Source organism: Rattus norvegicus, chromosome 12 (genome assembly GCF_021556685.1).
Source record: "Rattus norvegicus strain SHRSP/BbbUtx chromosome 12, alternate assembly SHRSP_T2T, whole genome shotgun sequence".
In the NCBI taxonomy this organism is placed as follows: domain Eukaryota; kingdom Metazoa; phylum Chordata; class Mammalia; order Rodentia; family Muridae; genus Rattus; species Rattus norvegicus.
The window spans coordinates 15,441,805-15,457,484 of record NC_141545.1 but is presented as its reverse complement, the minus strand read 5'-3'; the positions used below and the strand labels follow the sequence as shown (position 1 = coordinate 15,457,484).

General features: G+C 42.6%; 1 protein-coding gene across 38 annotated transcripts in view; it reads left to right on the top strand.

Moving 5' to 3' along the window:
- The window catches only part of Cdk8 (cyclin-dependent kinase 8), a 67,180-nt gene that overhangs the window by 19,975 nt on the left and 31,525 nt on the right, over positions 1-15,680 (top strand). For 34 of the 38 annotated variants that reach the window (XM_087579147.1, XM_087579137.1, XM_087579132.1 and 31 more), the window contains 3 exons: positions 7,672-7,747; positions 11,303-11,413; positions 14,650-14,790. In XM_087579147.1, the coding sequence (XP_087435273.1) occupies positions 7,724-7,747; positions 11,303-11,413; positions 14,650-14,790 (276 nt within the window). In that variant the 5' untranslated portion in view covers positions 7,672-7,723. The remainder of the gene's footprint in view (positions 1-7,671; positions 7,748-11,302; positions 11,414-14,649; positions 14,791-15,680) is intronic. The other 4 variants (XM_087579157.1, XM_087579159.1, XM_087579160.1 and 1 more) reach the window with 1 other exon arrangement.

Here is a 15,680-nt window from a genome sequence, read left to right as displayed (position 1 = left end):
GATGATGTCATCCATCAATCTCTCCACACTAGAATATATACCTTTAATACATTTCCAGATTCAACTCCTTAATCACTGGTACCACAAAGAACCATTCTGAGATCGCCAGAAGCGTGTTTTGTAATGCTAGGGGAAGGACTTTAGGCTGTGGTAGGCAAGTGTTTTGCTAGGGAGCTATAGACTTGGCCCTCTTACTTAATTTTTAAATTATGACAACCAACCAACTCTGGATTTCCTAGTGTTTCTGATGTCTATATAGGGCATAGTTTATCAGCACTAGTTTCTCCCTTTTTAGGAAGTAGAAGAGTAGCAGGGATGAACAAACTTTCCCTGAGGAAAGCCAGAGACTAAACATTTAGATTCGATGGGTCACATGCAGCCACTTTGGGGGGATGTGGGGTGACTAGGTGTGTATATTTTTAAGCCACTGTTTAGAAATATAAAAACCTACGTAGCTGTGGGAGCATATTAATGGGTCATGCACTGAATAGCTCTTGCACACTGGTACGCTGCAGTGACATTCTCTGGAGCAGCAGTTCTCAACCTTTGAGTGGGGTGGGTAGGGCGTCAGACGACCCGTTCACAGGCAGCCTAAGACCACTGGCGAGCGCAAGTACTTACACTATAATTCAGATTAGAAGCACAGTTACAGTTATGAAACAGCAACAAAAATAATGTTCGGGTTGAGGGTCCCCACCTGAGGAGCTGTGTTCAAGGCTCTCAGCATTAGGAAGGCTGCATCTCACTGGGATGCTGACAACCTGGCAGTTGGCTCAGGCCGCAGAGCTGCTTGCTTGAGCAGTCTGGTCCCACAAGTTTCCTAGTGAGCCGTGGGTCTCTAGTCAGTAGCACAAACCTGCAAGTGCTAGTTCTGGCATCCGTGAAGGTAGTGGCAGCAGCAACAGGGTAAATCAGCTCTCTGACAGGGAGGGCCAGGCTTGAAAAGGGGCAAGTTTTCTTTCTTCTGGCCTAGTCCTCCTTTATGTGTGCTAGGGTAGGTTCTTCCACATCAGTCAAGCAGTCAGGACAGCTTCTACTCAGCGTGCTGATTTTTTTGGCAGGTTGATGTGAAAACCAACTGTCATTTTCCTGCCCCGTGACATATTATAGAGTGAATGGAAATACAGGAGAGAGGAAGTCATAGGATATTATATAAGGGAGGCTTCTTGCTTAAGTGTGTTTTCTTCAGTGAGCAACAAAGATTGTACAGTATGAATGACCTTGGAGTTTAGAGACCTTTAGACCAGCCGTCAAAGATAGCTCAGTGGCTAAGAGTGTTTACCGTTCTTCCAGAGGACCTGAATTCAGTTTCCAGAATCCACATCCAGCAGCTTATGACTGTCTGTAACCCCGCCTCAATGGGATCTGATACCTTCTTCTGGTCTGCTGCACCCATGTGGCATATACTCATACGTGCACATAAGTAAAATAGAACTTTAAAAAGACCTGGAGATCAGATGAATAGAAGCCTCACTTATGGGTGTTTTCTGCCTGTCTCAGAAGGAATGGGCAGTAGTGATTGGTCCCTGGGTGGTGAGACTTTTGTTCTAAATTCCAAGAAGTAGTGCCAAAACTTTTACAAAGGTCAGATCTCGTGTATAAGTAGCTGGAAATTTTTATAATTAGATAAATTTAAAGAAGGAAGCTGCTAAGTCCTCATTTTAAATTGGTAAAGATCTGTTCCCAGGAAAGAATCTTGGGTATGGGAGACTTGGTTAAGCCCTTTAATACCCACCCATTATGGAACAATGGCGACTGACCTTCTGCCCGAAGTGGAAACTTAAGTTCTTTGGAAAGTCAGTTGGATGGTGTTTTGCTGGGGCAAACATGTGAAGGAGTGTTTTCCTGAAGTGGACACATGTGAAAGACTAAGGCAGACTCGTGAAGGAATGTTTCACTGAAGCAGACACAGAGAGGACGTTCTGCTAAAGCAAGCACATGAAAGGACACGTGATGAAGGATTCTGTGCTAACCACACACATGTATTGGTCCACCTTACACTGCAGTTGATTGCATTTGTCAGGACTCTAGAGAGAAGCATGCCCAAAAACCTCAGGTGCTGTGCTGCGGTTTCTTGCTGCTTCTGTGGGCTCAGGGTGATTGACAGAGTGATGTCACCTGAGGCAAGACCTGTGGAGGACACGTGGTATCTGAAGTGTATAATTAGGACTCTACAGACAGTGATAGAGCCTGAGCTTGGTTTGCTTAGAGCTCACTGTGTAACGCTTTGGATCTCGAATCTTTGCTGATCTTTGCTTCCCTAAGAGAAGCACAGCGGAGAACTGCCGGCATCCCTCCTCGTCCTCATGCTGACTTGTGCCTAGGCTGCTGATTCGTGCTGCTATCCCAACTCTACTGATACGGACTGCTAGGTGTATCTGAACGACTGGATCGAGCTGCCGCTGCCAACCTGTGAACTGAACTGCTGATTTCCAGACAGCACAGTTTGCTCCAAAGAACCTTTCTAAACAGGTCTACTTCCCCTGTATCCTTTCTTTCTCACTACCTCTGGTGGGTGGTAAGCTAAAAAGGAGGTTAAGTCATTTAAGAACCATCATTAAAAATAGGTTTTGAAAAACTTCAAGTTACATCTGCCTCAGATGGTCAGTGAATCTTTGCCATTATCTCTTAGTTACAAGTACTAGGTGTCTGCCTCCTGAGGTTGCCTCGCGTCTTCTCTGAGCCAGGTTGGGAAGGTGCACAGTGAGAGTTAGCTTATTCAATTTTTAGATGGTTCCCTAGAGTAGAAGCCAGGAGTGTGGATCTGCTCCAGGACTTGCTGAAAATATGGAGGGTGCTCACTTCCCCAAGGGACAGCTCATCAAAGAAGATAAGCAGGAACATACATGCAGCCTTCGGCCTTCAGGAGAGGGGGGTAAAGCTAGGATAATGTGTGTGCGACGGGGTGGTGGTGTGTAGCCTGTCATCTCAGTGCTTTAGAGTCTAGGACAGCAGTATTGAGTTTGAGGCCAATCTGTACTCCACAGTGAGTTCTAGTACAGTATGAACAGTAAGGCTGTCTCCACAAACATGGGCAAAAGTGTTGCGTTTGTGCTCCCCATGGGGATGTGAGGACAGAGATGCAGTCTGTTTACAGCCCTGAGATCCTGAGTCTGTCCCTCCTCCTTCCATTGCCTGTATAGTCTTCCTGTCAGCTTTTGCTTCCAGAACTCTGAACGGGTGTTTGGATTTGGTCTTAACAAATCTGCAATGGTCAGTGGATCTTTTCCCTCAGGACAAAGTTGCAGAAAAGAAGCTGCAACCACAACTACTGACTTGATAAGAACTTCAGTGGTGTGGAGACACTGCAGTGTTGCAAGTTCAAATGGAAAGTTATCGTAGGCTACCTGTAGCTCTCTGCCCCAGCCATTTATTACCCACCTCTGTATATAACCTTCCAGACCCCTGGCTCCTACCACCCTAAGCAGGTCTTCAGACAGCATCAGGGTCTATGGTGTAGACTCCCCAGCTCTGCAGGGACCTGCAGCCTTCTTGATGTTCCCATCAATGCATTTTAAAGTGTTTTATGATTTGTTTTGTTACATAAAACATCACGGAACTGATTTGGAGTTGAGCCTATGTTCCCAGGACATAGTCAATTAGTTTGGCTCCAGAATAAACAGCCTCTTACCTTCTTTGAGATGACAGTTGTGTTTTTACCTCTGTGCTCTCTGATTTCAGAAAATCAGACTTGATTTAAATAAAGACGCGTCCATAAACAATGTCCAAATTAATTATGGTCTACTTATTGAATAAGGGTGACCTTGGGGATTTTAAAGAGGAACGATAGAGGAACATTTAAAGTAGTGATTTGTTTTGCACTGTAGATGTTCCTTCCACAGTGAAATTATCCAATTAATTTATAATGTCACAAAATATGAAAGACTATTACTCTGATAAGTTCTTGAGGGGTGTGAAATGAAGAATTATGGGTAGTTTTCCCCCTATTTATTTATTTTTTTTAGCTAATACAGCATACAGTTTGTCCTATTATCTTTCCAATACTTCTGTCAAGCAGCTTCCTGCTCTCTTTATGATGAATGTGGTGTAGGGTGTATGGCTGTTAGACTATTAAGATTATCAGTGGCATACTCTGATTTTTCCCAGAGAGAAGGCTCTGCTGGTGGTTCAGGGGGAAGAGAACAGTTTCCAGTCTGGATTTTGCTTGCATGTAGAATGTTGTATTCTTGTTTTTGATTACTTCACAGAAAATAATGAAAAAGCTTATATCTGTTTCAGGAGCTCCTGAACACTATCTCAGGATGTTGTCAGCATTGTCCTGAGACCCTCAATAAGTTTGTTTTTCTTGTGCAGCACTGAATTAGACTTTTGCAGTTTACAAAGGAGTGTGGGTTTTGGCCTTCCTAAAACTACACACAAAGTCTGTAGCTTTTCTCAGTCTCTTTAATTTCCTGGAAAGCCCAAGATTCTTCAGGTTACCTGTGGGCTTTTCCTATTTGAGTTTTCTATGCATGAACTAAATAATGTAGATATAGCAGCTATGGATCATATATTTCTCAAACTGTTTTTAATTCTTTTGGAAAGGAGCAGATAAGAAAGTTGGGGTCAAGAGAACAAAGCCGTGTGGAGTTGTGCTTGCTGTGTGAGAGATATTCCTAGTGTTGTGGCTGATGGGTCTTAGACTTCTACACAGAGCTTTGGCTCTAGCCTACATCTGAGGACAGCCCTCAGTCTTTAATGATCTTACATAGTTTAGAATTAGTGCAGAACTTGTATAAGTTTAAACTTTTGTAATATATGTATGCATTTTATAGTAGGAGACAAGCTATAGTCTACAGATATTTTATGCATTCATAGCGTACCTAATATTTTCATAATTTTTAAAATATTTCTAGACTACATAGTTCATCTGCAACTTTTTCACACTCATGTAAATATTAAGAAAATTGCATATTAATGGACCTGCAGAACTCAAACTCATGTTGTTCAAGTGTTAGCTTAGAATGCTATACTAGCATTTATTTATAATTTGACTGCTTACATTGATCATTACTGAAACCAGTGAGTAAATCTTTTTAATTTAAAATTGTGTAGATAGTAGGATATGGTGGCACATACCTTTAATCTCAGCACTCAGGTGGCAGAGACAGGTAGATTCTGCGAGTTTAAGGTCGCCTAGTCTATAAGTCAAGCTCAGGCCAGCCACGGTTGCCAAGTAAGATCCTGTCTCAAAGATAGGACCAAAAGCAAGAGTCTCAGTTGAGGAATTGTCCAGATCAGATTGATGTGTAACTGTGTCTGCAGAGGGCTGTCTTAGTTATAACGTAGGAGGCCTGCGCAGGGGGTCCCGGGTCACATGAGAAAGCTAGCTAAGGGTTGGAGGCGTGACTGAGCAGTAAAAGCACTACTTCCCCCCCCCCCCCCCCCCCGGAGCTGGGGACCGAACCCAGGGCCTTGTGATTGCTAGGCAAGCGCTCTACCACTGAGCTAAATCCCCAATCCCCAGAGTATGTTTTTCTTTTTCTTTTTCTTTTTTTTCTTTCAAAAGCACTACTCTTATAGAGGACCTGAGTTCAGTTCATAGCACTATGATGCCTTCTGGCTTCCACGGGCACTTGTGTATGTGTACATATTCTTATTTACACAGACACACATAAAAATCTTTAAAAAAAAAAAAAAAAGCAGCAGCAGCAAGCTAGCTGAACATGAGCCTGTGAGTGGGCCAACAAGCAGCAGGTCTCTGAATTTCTGTTTCAGATTCCTGCTTGAGTTTCTGCCTGACTTCCTTCGGTGATGGCTGTATCCTGTAAGCTGGAATAAACCTTTTCTTCCCCTTAAGTTGCTTTTGGTCATAGAATTTGTCACAGCACCCAAGATGAAGCTAGAATCTGTTAAGAAGGAGAATGAGCGAGTCTTTTTGAGTTCAGTATTTCTATGCCTTTCTCATTATTTGTCCTTGGCGGGTTTAAGTCAAAGATGTTAATCTTCTACCTCGGGCAGAGCAGAATGTATTGTATAACATTGATCAGTTAACCTCCCCACCATATAAATATGTTCAGTAGACTTCCTAGTGTGTTTATTGTTCTGTCTTTACTTATTTCAGACTTTGAAAAACCATTCAGACTTAGTATTAAAGTACAGTTATGCTTAATGCCTTTCTTATATGATGAGACCTGTGGAACTTTTATTATGAAGTACATTGTAAAATCCTTTATCATAAAGTTATTTCCCCATGGGAAATAGGGAAATAGTGTCCTAGTTGAATAATTGAAATTTGTTTACCTGAGGATTTGGTATAACACATTGTAAAAGAAAAGGATAAAGCAATGTGAGTTTTAATAACAACTTAAAAAAGCGAAGCCTTAAGTGGCCTTAGCTGGTTTTACAAGGGTTGATCCAGTCAGCCTCACTGGACCCCCCTCTGCATTTCCAGCCCTCACTGGACCCCCCCCTCTACATTTCCAGCCCTCACTGGATCCCCCTCTGCATTTCCTGTTATGCTGTGAGCTTGTCTTCAGTTTAATACAAGTCATGAAAGTCATCAAAGTGAACATTCCCCAACTTTTCTGTTCCTTGATCTTCAGGCTCCTCAGTAGTATCCAGGAAAATAAAGGGTATCAGAGTGCCCGAGCCCTGAGCCATTACCCCAGCTCGATGATACTTCTGAGAAGTCTTTGCATAGGTCCTCTGTCAGAGTAACCCCTGGTTATGTCTCTGGTTTATATGTGACCTGTCCAAGCACTTGCATTGTGTTATGGCAGATCGGTTACTTAGGATGTAAGTACACGAAGCTCTAAGAGATAGAGTGCTGGTGTAACTCCAGTTTTTAGCAGTTTTTGATACATAACACTTAGAAATAGGTCCTGAGAGAATGACTCTGGAAGGTACTCGAGTGTGGCCTGAACTGTTATTGGGGTGTGATTATAGTATGTTCTAAATGACAGCAATTTTTTACTTTGGTGATGTATCTGAACTTCTCTGATGCATTGGCATCTAAACTGGTTTTAGAAACCATCTTAGTTAGGGTTTCCACTGCTGTGACAAAACACCATGACCAAAAAGCAAGTTGGGGAGGAAAGGGTTTGTTTGGCCTGTACTTCATGTTGCTGTGCATGATTAAAGAAAGTCAGTACAGGAACTCAAACAGGGCAGGAACTCAGAGGCAGGAGCTGATGCAGAGGGGTGCTGCTTACTGGCTTGCTTCCCATGGCTTGCTCAGTCTGCCTTCTCCTTTAGTATGTGCTGCGGAAGCGAGCACTCAGCCTCCCTTCTCATAGGCAGACGGGTGGTCCTGTAGAGTTCTCCTCCATTAATCACTAATTAATAAAATAAAATGTCTTAAGGAGGCATTTTATCAATTAAGGCTCCCTCCTTTCAGATAACTCTAGTTTGTGTCAAGTTGACATAAGACCAGCCAGCACAGAAGCCAAGCTTTATTCAGAAGGAAACTTGTCCTTAGGAATCCAGAGCAGGATGTCTGACTCTATGTCCTCCACAACTAGTTGGAATCCTGGACAAGGCTGCACATCCCGGGGAAGGCACATTCTAGTGGTCTTACCACCCTCCCCAGGTAACTGCCTTGGCCCGCATTTGTCAATTTTCCTCTCTAACAACAGTATTAAACACAAGATTTGGTTTTTATATAGTGCTTTGTTAAAGTGCATGCAAACACAGAGTAACCTGTGTATTCAAATAACTTTTTTTTTACAGGAAGGACGATAAAGACTACGCTTTAAAACAAATAGAAGGAACTGGAATTTCTATGTCGGCATGCAGAGAGATAGCAGTAAGTGAAGCTCTTGTTACCACATCAGCTGATGTAGGAGTGTCAACTGTGTAGGTCTCTGCTGTATTTGCCATCAAATGAATTGAAAACCGATAAATATTTTTTCGTTTTAGGTATTTCCAGAAAGTGCATTTTTAGAAAAAGGAGACTTGAAGTTCTTGCAGAGTATACATTTATTTATTTGTGCTATCACTGATTCTTAGAGTTCCTGTTGTCATTTCATTCTGGTTAATGAATATCAGTTATTATATAAAGTTAACAGTTCTGTATGGCTGGAATTAGTGTCTTTATGTATGCCAGTTAAAAACTGAGATTCTGCTTGATTATCACCGTGTTTGTTCATTTTTCTTTCCTGTCTGTTGCTGTTGATTCATGAGCGTTTGTTTCCTCCACTCCTCTTACCTCTTTTCTTCTATTTTGGGCTTGTGCTTCTCCATTTTGCTAAGTGGTTTATTGGCTTGTAAACTCTTCTTTCCTACTATAAATATTTAAAATTATAATTCCCTCCAACCTGTGTTTTACTTTCATGCCACACGTTTTGTGATGTTTTATTGTTTTATTATAGTACAGAATATTTTCAGTTTTCTTTTTTTCTTTCTTTGTATCCATTAGTTACTTAGAAATCAGTTGCTTACTTTATAAATGTACAAGGAGGCTTTTCTGGATACGTTATCATTGCTGGTTGTTATTGATTTTCATTGTGTTGAGAAAAGATTGCTTTTGAGGTACGTACTGAGATGCTGATGAAATGGTATATATACTATCTGGTGGAGAGAGGAATGAACTTGAATGTACATACAGTGACTGTAAGTGACAGGCTTAACTCAGGGAGACCGTGTAATAAAAGGCAAGGGAGGAAACCAAGTCCATCTTTGTTTGCCCTGACACCTCCTCTTACTAACATGCTCACACTCATTCAGTTTTTTCATATCTATTACAAATAAAAATCTTAGGATTCCCGTTGTTCGTTGTGATCTGTTGCCACCCCTATGCAGGCTAGACTGTGACACACAGCAGCATGGCTTAGATTTTGTGCAGCCATTCTTCAGGAAGGAGGAGAGAACCTTCCAGGGGAGGTGTCTTCACAACACTTCCATTTTGCTGTTTGTCACATTCCTCACCAAAGTTTCCTGTGGACTGGAATCCCTTTAGTTCAGGGTTCTGGCCAACTGTGCAGAAATCAGCTGGCCCCCAGTATCCCAGAGAGTGTCTGATAGATGGTGCAGGCCCATGGTTAGTCTGCTTTCCCAACACACTTCTCCAACCTCAGCATCTGTTTCCATCTTTTTCTAAGAGTTTGGGAAGATCGAAGTTAAAGAAAGAGTCTACAGTGTAATTGTCTTTTGGAAATAGATTTGTCATAATTCAGGTTCGGTTTATCTATCACCGTACTCGAGGTCTACATTCAGAACCTGTTTTTGCATTAGGAGTTGTTAATGTTGGAATGGTGTCAGAGGTGGAGACGGTAGTTGGTAACATACTTGCCTCCCGGTCACTGAGACCTGTCGAGCTCTCGGGATTCAAGTAGAAATGACTGCCAGTGCTGTGGCGGGGCAGGCTTGTCATCCCAGTGCTCAGGGAGTAAGACAGGAGGCTCCCTGTGTCCTCCCGCTGTCCAGCCTTGTACTGGTGAGCTTCTAGCCCATGAGAGACCTTGTCTCAGAAGGAGGTGAGGTGGGTAGCAGACCTGAGGATGACCCCAGAGGTTGTCTTCTGGCCTGCACACACACATGCACTCCACATGTACTCCACAAACTTAGAACTCTTTAAGAAACACTGCTGTTTTGAAAATATAACTAGTTTTCCTACCTACTTTTTCCTCATTTCTGAGTGGCATATATTGTCGTGGTGTGCTTTTAAATATTTTTTGTACAAGTTTAAGTTAAGTATGCCCATTGTGGTAAATCAGGTTCACAGTGAATAATAAATTTGAAGTAGATATATATTCAAAACATTTAAAAATTTTCCCCCACTGGTAAAATTGGAAAAGCAAGTGGTTTCTGTGAATAAAGTTGGTATGGCTATACCTTTTGTTTTGTGAAGATTAACCAGTTCTTTAAAAAATGAAAAAAAAATTCTATTAAAGGCCAGTTTAGTTCCCGGGACCCACCTGTCTCCACTGACCGCTCCTCAGTACACATGTGCGCTGCCGTGTCGGTCTTCCTTTTTTTTTTTTTCCCCGGAGCTGGGGACCGAACCCAGGGCCTTACGCTTGCTAGGCAAGCGCTCTACCACTGAGCTAAATCCCCAACCCCGTGTCGGTGCATTTTGATGGCTTTATCAGAGTACAGTACAGTGAGGAGTGTCTCCATATAATGGGATGAATGCTCTTACCTATAAAAAAGGAAAAATCAAAACCAAAACCCCTGCTACATGCTACAACATGGGTGGACCTTGAAGATAGCACTGAGTGAATGAACTAGATGTGAAAGGATGAGTGATGCTGGGTGGATAAACAGCTTTCAAGGTCCTGTTTGACCCCTAGAACCTACAGAAAAGCTAGGCATGGCTGTACCTGCTGGCGCTTACAATCCCAGTTCAGAGGAGGAGGTAGGAGCACAGATTCCTGGGGCAACAGCCAGCCCGGCCTCAGTGGTAAATTTCAGGCCACTGAGAGCTCCTGTCTCAGGGAGGGAGGGAGGGAGGGAGAGGTGGGCTGGGGAGACGGCTCAGTGGTAAAGCCCTCGCCGCTCTTCTAGAGGACCTGAGTTTGATCACCAGAACCCACATCCGGTGATTTATTTCTCTAGCTCCACAAGTAGCAGATACACATGCACACATAAAATCAACCAGTCACATGGGCACCGCAGGAGTGAGCCAGAGCTCTCCTTCCTCCCACTGGGGGTTACAGGTCCGTGCCTGCGCACATGAGGAAGATGAGGTGTTATGAGAACCCACCATGGCTAGGTGTCTACCACAGGAACTCTTAGGGACAGGTAGTAGAGTTTACCTAGACCTGGATCAGTGGTAGCATTTTCTACTTGGAATGTTTAAAAATGTGTAAATAGTAGTGATGGTTCTACAACACTTATATTTAATGCCACCCATTTGTAGATTTTAAAGTGGCTAAAACTGTAATCTTGGTTAAAAAGTTAAAACCAAGTCAAGCAGCAAATGACAGATTTACTGTTACCCTCTTTTCAGTGTCTTCTTCTGTCATGAAGCACCTGTGTAGCAGTCATACTGAGTGGGTGCTGATTGAATGCTTAGTATCAGTGAGCATTGACTTGCATTGCTTTTACGTTGCAGCTGGTCTGGGTGGGTGGGTGGCTGGGTAGTGTCTGGGATGGAGCCCGGCTTTGTTGCCCAAGCTAACTGTGGATTCCTGATATCAAGTAATCTTTCTGCTTGAGCATTCATAATCTGAGACCTTTGTTCACTTCCTAGCAGCCAGGTAGAAATGGCTGCCACGGCGGTAGCAGACATATTATATCCTTGTGTACATGTATGCACTACCACACCTAATTTGTGTGTGTGTGTGTGTGTGTGTGTGTGTGTGTGTGTGTGTAGTATTATTTTGTGTTAAATTTTGAATGGATCTCCTTTGTTTTGTAGTTACTTCGAGAGCTTAAGCACCCAAACGTCATCTCTCTTCAGAAGGTGTTTCTGTCTCATGCTGATCGGAAAGTATGGCTTCTCTTTGACTATGCTGAACATGACCTCTGGGTAAGGTGGACTGCTGGTAGACAGGCCATTGTTTTCAGTTAGGCTTGAGAGTGACTAAACAGCTTCCACTGCACTAGAAATCACTTTACAGAGTAACAGTCGATGTATTCCCAGCCTGGAGGCTTTTGCTTTGTTCAGTGGGTTGAGCTCCCTTACCACAATGCTAGACAGCAGAAGTGTCTCAGAGTTTTGATGTTTCAGATAAGAGGGCACTTACTTGCACCTATTTAATAAGACCTCTTGGAGACTGACATCATGTCTAAACTTGAAGCTCACTTGTGTTTTAATTTCATATTTACCTTATACATATAGCCTGAAGGAAATTTCATGCATCGTTTATAATAATCTTGTATGTGAAACAAAGTTTCACTCTGTGGAATCATGTTAGCTTTCAAAAAGTTCTGAAATTTGAAGCATTTTGGGTTTTCAGGCTAGAGAGAGTCTCCAGTATTTCTTTTGATCCTGGTGTTTTGACCTTTGTAACCGATGGGAAAGAAGTAAGAGGACTATGAACAGTGGCGGGAAAGCATTGCTTCCTGATAGAGTTTTCATTTGGAAAGGCGACCTTACATCCTTTCCTTTACTCTGTAGTGTTAAGGAATTTAAAATGAAATAGTACTTCTGGGTGAGCGTGCTATAAAAGCATAGCCGGGTCCAATTACTGTCCCTGCCTTGTTCTGTGATGCAGGAAGGTCTCCTAACAGTTCTGAAGGGGTTACGAGTTGAGTAGCTAAGCATGGGAAGCTTATTGATCACTCCCTGGTTATTCACACCTGATATTTAATGTAATACATCCCATCTTCATTGGCAATGATGTCTTACTGTCTGACTTGCCATCCTTTTGCATAGGAAAAGACAGTCACTGCAATGAGAGCCACACTACAAAGTGAGATCAGCACAGAAGTAGATGGCAGTGTCTCTTGTGGGCTTGGTTTTAGGCTTGTCTGGCTTACAACATTTATACAGACAGATCCAAATGGTATATTCGAAGATTTCTCCAAGGAGGACTCACAGTTTACTGGTTTAGCCAGTATTGTGAAAGGCTCATACTGTATTGATAAGAACGTAAATGCATTTTGCCTTACACAGACAAAGTAAAACCATCTGCCTCCCTATCTCCTACGTCCATGCAGCTAACCTTAATTGAACTCAGTGGGTCACACACTGTACAGGATAGGACAGCAGGACATAGAGCTCTCTGTTACATTCAGTATGGCTTCCAGTAGGCTTGGGGATAATATTTAATTCTACGTATAAACTATGTAGCATATATGTATAATAAGTAATTTATAATTCTGTCATTTTACTAATTTTACTGAAGGCAAATGAATATTCTTAACATTACTTTAAAAATGACCGTTCAGTTCCCTAAAACTTAAAACTTTTTCCCCTTTTAACTGGAATATTCTATGTGGGCTGGCTGACATAGAGCAGCAAAACTCAATTAAGAGGTTTTTTTTGGTCCCCAGCTCCGAAAAAAAGAACCAAAAAAAAAAAAAAGAGTTTTGTTTTTTTTTTAAACTTGAGTATTTCTTATTTACATTTCGAGTGTTATTCCCTTTCCCCAACAACCCCCTAATCCCTCCCCCTCCCCTTATTTATGGGTGCTCCCCTCCCCATCCTCCCCCCATTGCCACCCTCCCCCCAACAATCACGTTCAGTCTTAGCAGGACCCAGGGCTTCCCCTTCCACTGGTGCTCTTACTAGGATATTCATTGCTACCTATGGGGTCAGAGTCCAGGGTCAGTCCATGTATAGTCTTTAGGTAGTGGCTTAGTCCCTGGAAGCTCTGGTTGCTTGACATTGTTGTACTTTTGGGGTCTCGAGCCCCTTCAAGCTCTTCCAGTTTAAGAGTTGTTTTAAAAATCATTTGCCTCGGTGAAATTTATAGCCCGCGTACCTACCGTGTATTTGATTTATAACTGTGAAATGTGAAGAAAATGCAGGTGAAAAATTACCATCTCACAGGGCTTTATCTATTTATGTTTAGTTTTATGTTTAGTTTTAAAATACTCATTTTTTTGAAAAATCACTATATTCAAAGTGTGACCTCAAGAAATACCCCTTCAGTTATCTCACCTCCTTTCCTTGGTGTTTACTCTGGGAAACTTGAAGCTTTTAGTTCTTAAATGCACTCTCTTTAAACCTATGGTTACTGCATTTGGAGAGCCAGGGGATCTTCTCCTGACACAGCCTTGATTGTTATCACATTTTACGATAGGTGACACCTATTGTTATTAAATAATGTCTGAGGTAAAAGATTGACCAGGAATTTAAGGTGTCTAAATACAGACAGGCGTGCATCCTTTTGTTTGTCTTCTCCCTTCTGACTTTCGCTACACTTCCCCTCAGGAAATACAGCTCCTTGCTTCACAGCTCACTAGTTATTCCTTATCAGTAGATTCTGTCTAACATCAGCATCACATTTCTCCTCTCATTGTGTTTTTTGCTTTTTGGTTTTTTAACCACAGGAGTCCCTTGATACTGAAGAGCTTCTGTGTAGTGTGTGTTAGAGATGAGTGTCTTGGTGCCTGAGGCAGAGATAACTGAGGTTTTCCTGAAGTGTGAGGGGGTTCCACAGAAAATGAAGAAGCTCGAGAGCCCGAGACATTTGTGTCCATTTATTTGTGACGTGCTTAATTTATAAAGTTGTACTTTATTTCTCTCTGGTTGCCTAGTCATGTGTACAGAGAAAGCTTGTGAGGGTGCCAGGCAGGCTCCTCCTTATCTGAATTCTAACTGTACCCATATCCAGCTGGAACTGGCTGTCCACTTGTTATCTTTTCTTTAGTTTCTGTATGCTGGGTGTGTTTTACTGAAACACATCCCCGACTATTCACACCTGTGCTATATTGGCCAATCGGAATTTTGTTTTCCCCCTTTTTATTGAATCTTATAAGAATGGTTCTGTTCTTGGAGATTCCTGCCAGATTAAACAGGTCTGTAGTACCCCAGATGTAATTAACTTTTAATTATATTTTAAAATGAGGAGCACCCTAATCCGTCCGTTCCCCTGTCCCCTCGTCTTTCATTCTCTGAGATGCTGTCACGTCCCTTGAAGATGGACCTTACCCTTGGTTCTTAGGGAGAGCTTCTTGCGCATGTTACTTGTTTGCTGTGCTGTGGTCTTGTCGGTGTCCTGGGTGATCTCGCACTGCCTTTTCTGATAAGAAAATATATATCCAAATTGCCTTTCTCTCTTTGTAAAGCTTCTTATGGTGTTTTCTTTCTTTCAGCATATAATTAAGTTTCACAGAGCTTCGAAAGCCAACAAGAAGCCCGTTCAGTTACCTCGGGGAATGGTGAAGTCACTGTTGTACCAGATCCTAGATGGGATTCACTATCTTCATGCCAACTGGGTGTTGCACAGGGATTTGGTGAGTGAATCCACCGCTGTGTTCAACCAGGAAATGTGTTTATAGCAGGCATGTTTCCTGTTGTCTGTAGAAAATTGAGCCGTAGGGGAGTAGGCCTGAAGGTGGTGCATGAGTGTGCCCCAGTCCCCTGTGTGAACTGTCCTTATGTGGTTGGTAGGATGCACCCTGATGTGAGGGTGCACTGATAGGAGGTGGCAGTCAGCTAGCTCCCCTATTGCTTTCTTCCCTGTTAGCTTAGTGCTGTTTACTGGACCTACCTCTGGCTGTTTGCACTGGACTAGACAGCCAGCAAGCCCTGGGCAGCCATAGGTACCCTCTGTCCCCATTATTTCTTGCAGTGGACTTAGAGTCGCACTAGCTTTTGAATGGGTGCTGGAAGTCAGCTCCTTCTGCATGTGCGGCAGGATTTCACCCACTGAACTGTTTCCCAGCCTTGTCTCTAAAAACCTAGTATGTTATTATTCATTGAGTCTTCATAGGTTTGAATTACTTGAATTGCTTTCTTTTGCATAAGTAAATGTGCTCTTTTAGTTCTTTTCTCCTAATGGTGTAACTGAAGTCAGCCTTACAGCTGTGCTTTTGTTTTAAACAATTACCTGCAGAGCAGGATTTCACCTCTGACCACGTGTGGACATAGGAACAGACTCAGGGGCGGAAGTGAAGCCACTGGGCTGCTGCACTGGGTGTTCATTCTGTCTCTGGTCTTAGATGAGAGATTCCAGTCAGTTCTGCCTCCTGCAGCAGTAGGAAGTAGTCCTGTCCTGAACGTTGGACAGAAATCATTTTGTCTTGGCCTTTTCATGCCCACAGAACCTTTAAGACCAGGAACAAAGAAATTCCTTGAGTCCTTTTCCTTACGCAAACTTAGTAGAGTTGAAATATTGTGCTTA